The sequence below is a fragment of the Myotis brandtii genome, unplaced genomic scaffold (genome assembly GCF_000412655.1).
Source record: "Myotis brandtii unplaced genomic scaffold, ASM41265v1 scaffold510, whole genome shotgun sequence".
Lineage (NCBI taxonomy): Eukaryota > Metazoa > Chordata > Mammalia > Chiroptera > Vespertilionidae > Myotis > Myotis brandtii.
Genome location: NW_005369443.1, coordinates 1,350,820 through 1,358,934, shown reverse-complemented (window position 1 = coordinate 1,358,934; position 8,115 = coordinate 1,350,820). Strand labels below are relative to the sequence as shown.

General features: G+C 31.0%; 1 protein-coding gene across 13 annotated transcripts in view; it reads right to left on the bottom strand.

The window, feature by feature from the left end:
* The window catches only part of GTF2I (general transcription factor IIi), a 118,397-nt gene that overhangs the window by 42,852 nt on the left and 67,430 nt on the right, over positions 1 to 8,115 (bottom strand). For 4 of the 13 annotated variants that reach the window (XM_005877219.2, XM_005877220.2, XM_005877222.2 and 1 more), the window contains 3 exons: positions 6,823 to 6,882; positions 4,789 to 4,845; positions 2,501 to 2,563 (listed from right to left, as the gene is read on the bottom strand). In XM_005877219.2, the coding sequence (XP_005877281.2) occupies positions 2,501 to 2,563; positions 4,789 to 4,845; positions 6,823 to 6,882 (180 nt within the window). The remainder of the gene's footprint in view (positions 1 to 2,500; positions 2,564 to 4,788; positions 4,846 to 6,822; positions 6,883 to 8,115) is intronic. The other 9 variants (XM_005877221.2, XM_005877223.2, XM_005877226.2 and 6 more) reach the window with 5 other exon arrangements.

The window sequence follows — 8,115 nt, the reverse complement described above, 5'->3', positions numbered from 1 at the left end:
ACTCCACGAGGCCTGGAGGCAGGGCATCAGGGCAGCACTCCAGGACTCGCAGGGGAGGGTTGGTGGTGGGAGGGGGGGAGTGTCCCGGGTCTCACGCAATTTCGCACGACAGGTCACTAGTTTCAAATAAAGATAGCAGAGTTCAAGTACTGTGAAAAATCTGACAAACTTACGTGATGATCAAGTTCTTTTTTTATCTTTTCTACAAACTATTTGCAAAATGCAGAAAGATACAACAGGAGAAAATAAAAGTCATCCATGGGCATGCAGGATTATCTTCATTTATCTTCTTCCAGTATTTTTCTGAACAAAACTGACATCATTCTCTATATACACTTTTTGTTTTAAACTTGCCTTGTTCATGATGGGCAGGAACTTTTCCTCCAATTAAACAAATGACAATAGGGGTCTTTTTCTGGATCACTTATATATTTTTTTAAAACCACACTTTCAGTGCCTGTATGTTTTTTTCTATTATAAGGATATATTAAAAGTTAGTTCTCTAACTATAAATATTAAATGAGTTTCTACCATTTTACAATAATCTTTCCAGAAAAACAATAACAATTTTTATCAAATAGATGTGCAAGTTCTCATTTGACCTTTCTTGTTAATATCAGACTTAACTTTATCCTCCTTAATGTATGGATAAAAAACAATTAGCAATTTAATTGAGGCTCATTATAGTTTGTTCACAAACATACATGCCATAGAAAATGCTACTCTGTAAAGTAATTACTTATACAGACTGTATTTCACTGCTCTTCTGAACATATAGCCACCTATAGCAAAATTATATTACTTGTTGACAAATTTGGATAATAAAGCTTTTTATAGTCCGTTTTAGTTTAAAAAAAAAAAAAAAAAAAGACATCACTCCCTCCAAAGTCTTAAAATTGAAAGTATAGACACATTTCAGGTTCATGAGCCATTTATTTTATCATTAACATCTCTTTAAAGGTCTTATACTATGAAAGCATATATTTACTTTCTAAACAAGTTTAATACAGTCTTTATCTCCTCTAAGATTTGATAAAAATAACCTGGTTATTTTCCTAATTAAAGTTTTGTCCTAATAAATTTAAATAATAATCTATATTTTTTCTATCTGTATAGAAGGAACAAAGTTCTCAGTATTTATAATATTTATAACTTCTTAAGATTTTCTTCTTTGATAGTTAATGAGGTTTATAACTAAAAACACACACAATTAAATACAATCATTTAATGCTAAACTAGAAACAATTCAAAATTGTTTTTAGATTAGTAAAATTATATTAATGATAAAAGATATATATTTATTATTTTGAGACATGAAAGATGAGAAAAATTCTCATGTTATGTGAAAGCTACCAATCAACTTTTATTTTAGAAGCAATGAAGACACACATTTTGAATAGTTAGCTGTAAGCAGCCAAACACCATAACCAAGTGACACCAGGAGAAGACAGGTTGTTAAAGAGAGAAATAAAACCAAGGAAGGTTATGCAGAAAAAAAAAAAAAAAAAAAAAAAAGATGAAGTACCAAGATGTATTATGGAAAAAAGCCAAACCTATGAGAAATGTGATATATGTGTATTTTAAATGTTCATTATAATGTTGCACATCATTTTTATAAAACTATATGTATGTATATACACACTCATATACATGTGTATACATACATCAAATTATTTTTAGATTAATACACAATGAAATGAGTACAGGGGCTTTAGAGCAGGGCAGGTGTAAATATAACTTAGTACAGTTTAATTTGTTGTATTGTTTCAATATTTTTCCTTAAGAAGAACTTATTGAGGGGAAAAATTTATAGAGTAGTGCGAGACAATTTAAAAGGAAAAAAATCAATATGCACTTAATAATTATGAAATGATACTGTTAATAATTCTATTAGCTGAATTTTTAAATAATTCAGGACAAACTGGCTCATCTGCATTCATGCATTATGAAGAAGAAAAAACTAGGTTTAAAGCAACCTGAGCTAAAGAGATTAGTTTAGACTATATTATAGCTACTGATTCAAAAACAGTTTTTAAGAGCAGGTTATATGTTAGCCTCTAATAGTATTTTAAGGGGAAAACTTGCTTTAAAAACTGACTGAACTATCAACACTCTCTTCCTCTACTTTACTCAAGTAAATATCAGTGTTACTGATATTAGATCTGGCTATCACAGCCTGATAACAGATTATAGAATCTGGTTTCATGTGCATCTAGTCTGGTCATCGTTTTGGTTTTTTATTCTCAATTCCCAATGATAGGAAGTATAGTCTGGTCCACCGCTCATTTTCATGGCTTACTTTTCTTGTCTAAAACTCCCAAAGCACTGGGTGCACTGTTGAGAAGTGGGCTGCTTTGGTCACACATACACATATATACTTCAATTTTTATCACATGTTTCCTTTAAGAATGAATGAAATGCATACTTAGAAATGTGAATGAGACAAGTGTTTTTATGACCAGAAGTAAACTTTTGGAATCAAGGCTTTTCAATAACTAACCTTCAATAGTCACCTCAACTTCAGGGTCCTCACTTGTTTCTGAAGGGACATGTTGAGTAGAATCTTGAAAAAAATAAAATTCTAAAATGACATTCTTTATAAAGCACTTTCTATATGTTCCAACATTTTATTGATCTGATACTCAAAAAGCAGCCTACTATAAAATTTTACTGGCATTTTAATTCATCTCATATTTATTAAGATATATGATCCCTTCAATTATAAATAGGGATAAAAAATAGAAGACTAAAAAAAAAACAACCCTATTTCTCCTCTGCTTTCAGAAATCTGAGTGGTTTATATTTTTAAATAAAACTACAATTTTTTGTAGTGGGGCCCTTCAGACCAAGAAAATGACTATAAAAATGCATATAGGACTATATCCCCTAATTTTATATGCAAGATACTTTCTAAAATAAAATATTTTATTAATATTTGTTGTTACTGCACAAAACAAATATATGTACATCAGAATGTTAGTGCTAGAAACTAGAAAGTATTTTTATCAACTCTCTTTGATTTTGCAAAGGTTGAGAGATTAATTGATTTGCCAAAGATTATGTTTATTGGTTAGTAAAAGAATAAAGACCAGAACCCAGGTTTGATTTAACTCTATTAACATTGCAATACAATAAAAATCTCCTTAAAAATACAGTATTTGAAAAGCTTAGTATCTAATGACAGAATTGTAAATTGTGAAGTAATTCATACTGCCTGATGAACCCTGTCCCATATATCTTATATACAGGTATTTCATGGTAAACACTACCTATTCAAAATAGAAGATTTTGTTACAGAGAAACACATAATTACCTTCACACAGTAAAACATAAAAAAAAAAATTCATGCACATTATCTTCTATAAATAGATCTTTAAAAAAAACCCACTAAAGTATTGTTTAAAATGAGCATCTTAATATTTCTGCAAGAAATGTATTCCATTTAGAAACCCTAATTCTAAAATTGAATTTAGAAAGATTAGCTAACATTTGAGAGACCTTAAGAACTCCCTCCACTCAGACAGGGTAAAATATCAGAGTAATAATTTTTAAAAATTAAATGAAAAAGCAAATATACGGAGTAAAAAGTTACAAAATAGACTCAATTTTTATCCAGAAAATAAAGTACAATACAACTAGTTTATGAGAGAAATAATAATTCTAAAATAAGACTCAGTTACATTACCAGTCATTTTCCTTGGGAACAACCTACAAAAAACTTTTTTGAAACTATATAAACCATTTAGAAATAGGAAGCCATTTTACATGCTAACAGTTTAACTCAAGAGTCCAGTAACTTAAAAATCTGTACCATAGTTAAATATTCATTCAATCCTGAGAGCAAAGGAGGATGGCTAGTAAATAGAAAAAGTAGTTCATGGGGTAGTTGTGGGTGTAAAAATAAGCAGAGGAAATCTTTCTTTTATTAATCTTATATAGAATACATTACTCTACTCTAAAAAATGGCACCATTAGCCCTGGCCAATGTGGCTCTGTTGGTAGAGCATCGTCCCATGCGCTGATAAGTCAATTCCCGGCCAGGGCACAAGCCTGGGTTGCAGGCTTGAGGCCCAATAGGGCGCGTGAAGGAGGCAACTGATCAATGTCTCTCCATCTCATGAATGTTTCTTTCTCTCCCTTTCCCTTTCTCTATCTTTAAAATCAATAAAAACATATTTGTTTTAGTGGCATCATTAAGTAGTATGTTTAAAAAGGAAATATGAACCAAGCCAGTAATAATTGTAATTCTAAAATATTGAAACCTTTCCTTCTCTAAAAAATTTTAATATGGCACAAGATGACCAGAAAAAAAAGGTCAGCATTTTGCATCAGGAAGTTTTACTTACCTAAGTTTTCATCTCATATGCTTTATTATTCAGTACAATAAAAGAGGTATATTACATCTTAGGACTAAGAAAAAAAAACCTGTTGGCTAAGAAAGCATACCAAAATAATCATCTTTTTTTTTCCAAATAAGGTGTTTTAAGGATAGTATCTCTAGCCCTAGGTTGTTTGGCTCAATGGATAGAGCAGTCGGCCTGTGGAATGAAGGGTCCCAGGTTTGATTCCGGTCAAAGGCACATGCCTGGGTTGCACGCTCGATCCCCAGCAGGGGGCATGCAGGAGGCAGGCGATCAATGATTCTCTCTCATCATTGATGTCTCTATCTCTCCCTCTATCTTCCTGTCTGAAATTATTAAGAATATATTTTTTAAAAAGACAGTATCTCTATAATATAAAACAAACATAAGATAAATACAGCAAAATAAAAATCCCTTTATTTCTAACCTTCTGCTGGTACTTCCACTTCTGTTCCTTCATTGCCTTCTGAAGAATGATGGCTTCCTAAAATGAAAATAAACCACATATAATAAAGCAATAAAAACTGACATAGAAAGAAGAGAAACTAGGTAACAGTGCAAAAAATTTAAAACATATACAAACTAATTCTTTAACTCCTGAGTAGTTATTTCAAACAATGCAATCTAATTCAGATAATATTTAACACTTCACTTGAAAACTCAAAAAATTATTTTAAAATGTAAAACATACAGTGTCCACCTAAGTAGGTTTGGGGATTTATAGTTAGTTACTATAACTACACAATATAATTACTAATAGATGTTAGAATTTGAGAAATAGAACTATTATGTTTCAAAGTACCATGCTCATCCGCCAATGACACACACACACACAGAAACACACAAATCAGAGTAAAGTCTTTCTTTGCTCACAGACTATTAAATATAGATAAACAAGTTCAGGTTTTGCTGTGAAATGTTTCCTACTTTGGATTTTTACTATTGTGGGAGCTATGGAAACTCAATCCTCATTATTTAGTCAAAGTTGTATTTAAAGGACATTTGTAAGTTAAAATTTAAGATACTACCTTTAGTCTCAAAAGCATTTTAATTCAGGTAATATACTCTGCCTGCTTCTAAAAACTGGAACATAAAGCAATGTATCAAGTTAGGCAGTCACAAGGTAAACAGGCTCACCCTAATAGAGCAGAAGCTTTACGCACAAATAGGAAAATAGTCCACTAAAATATTAGAGAGCCACTTAGGATTAAGTACCCAAACTGCCCCCAAATACTCATCCTCTGCTCTTAAAATGTCTGAGCTACCAACATGGAAAAGGTTGAAAGTCACCGCCTTTGTGTATAAATATATTACCTATGAGTAAATCCCACGGGGGGAAGGGAAACAAAATTGAATTTATCATCCACTGATAACTAATTTCAGAAACTATACATACAACTAAACATACAACACTGAGACATAAGTTTTAAATATATTTTATCTTGATTTTTAAAAAGCATTGATTACAGTTTCAAAAACTCTCACTCAGTGTCTAGTGCTTTTGAATTTAAAATGCCATAATTATCTTGGGATTTTTTTCCACTTCATATTATGAAAACTCACCTGAACTCAAAAGACTAGATAAACCTATAAATCTAGAGCCATGAATTATTCTTTAATTAACTTTTCAATATACTTTCTCAACGCACAGTCCCTTCCCTCAGTTTTTAAAACGTCAACATTTGGATTTATGAAGCATTAGGTTCTTTGACTCCAATGTCGAAGAAAACAAAGATGTGAGGTCAAAGTAATGAGAGGTAATGAATAAGAAACCAGTACTTAAAAAAGGAAACATTAGGTAAAAAATAAGAACACTTAAGGTGGTTGTTCCACTTTCACAATATTACATGTAAACAATGATTCTCTGTGTCCTTTTTGTTCTTTTTAAATCTGAAATAAGCAATTATATTTACATTAAAAAATAAACTAAAGAAAGTAAATCTTAAGCGCTCAAAGCCAGAACAGACAGAGTTAAAAGCCACCACAAACAGCCTATGACCATCACGTCAGGGAACACGATACAAAAATTCTCAAGAAGTATTCAAGTTATAAACTTAGCGACTTACAAGTGAAATTTTACAATTTTTTAAAAAGCTAAGTATCAACATGACCTTATCAATATTTACATTACTCACTATACAATAAGAACCTTACTTCTGACTATTCTGATATAAGGTATAAATGTGTACTTTACCTTAAATATGAAAGTGTGTCATGTACCCATTTCGAGATTCATTACTAGATTCACAAAAGGGAAAATTGGTTTTGAAAAATTGTTGCTTGTGAAGTTCATTTATATGTTTTTCAAAAAAAAAAAAAAAAAAGGCCAATACATTTTTTTCCTTTTCCATTTAGAAAAGTAATAATACAGATATAAATACTAAAATACAGTCTGTTCAATATAAAGAAACATTAAATAAAAACAGTATGTGGAAAAATGGAAGTGAAAAGTTATATATACCTTGCAAAGACTTCGAAAGGGGGAGTTTGTCATCAACATCATCAGTTTCAGAAGGGCCTGCTTTGGAATACAAAGATAGAACTTCAACAGTAATCCCAAAAATGTATTTTGGGTCACTTTAATAAAGAAATTTGGGTGAAAGATATGGAATAACACAGCCTTTTCATGAAGAAGGGGGAAAAAAAGGCACAATTAAAAAAAAAAAGACTGACAAAATGAGTGGTGCCAATTTATGGTCTCAGTGAGTGGGAAAAGTGGGCTCAGGCAAATTCATATCTAGACAGTGAAAAGAAATTTTGAAAATGACTAGACATATGGATTGAATGGGAATGATATGTCTAAAATGGTGAATGTGGCTTTTTTAAACATTAACGGGTTCATAACAGCAAACTGCAACTTTTATGTTATACAGATTATAAGTGCAGGTTTATCTTACAAGGCGTATTTGTTTCTTCCTTGACAAATATTTGTTTAATTTTTTGTCATACTAAAGAAAAGTGCAGAATCAAATTGTTAAACCTTTCTTAGGATCTCTAGAATCATGTAATTAAACTATGAGTACACTTGAATCTCCTTTGAAATTGAAACATGACAAACTAACAGTTAATTCAGAATCTCCCTTTCCTGCAGATTCATAAGCACCTTTTAATAACTTAACATGGTTCTTCCCAATATTAACATATAAAATATTTTGGACTCATTAAGCCTTCACAAAATGCTATAGAAATTAAGGTAACACATTTGCATGTATTATTCAAGCATTTTAGTAATGAAACATATTTAAGACAGAAAAAAAAGTGTGTTCAATGATTAACATAAAACATGTTCTTGCATGAATATGAATACAAACCATCTCACTATCTGAATATTATTTGGAAAATATCCTAAGACTCTTAAAAGGTTTGGAATGCATAAGGAATTTCAGAGGCACAAACCCACACGTTATTAAGCAAAGAATACATCATAGAGGAACACAATTTCATAGAAAATACAAAAATTATTTATATTTGGAATCTCAACTAAGAGCAAGACACTGAATGAAAGAGACTTGAATTCAAATGCCAGATTCACTGCTTCCTAGTCATGGGTTCCTGGGCAAAGATATACAGAACAAAATTAATTAAATTATAGCTAAGGGTAGTAACTAACTTCTAAATACTGCTTAGTCACTTTTTCGTAAGTTTAGCTATGTCAGTGGTTCTCAACCTTCCTAATGCCGCGACCCTTTAATACAGTTCCTCATGTTGTGGTGACCCCCAACCATAAAATTATTTTATTTTATTTTTTTTTAAT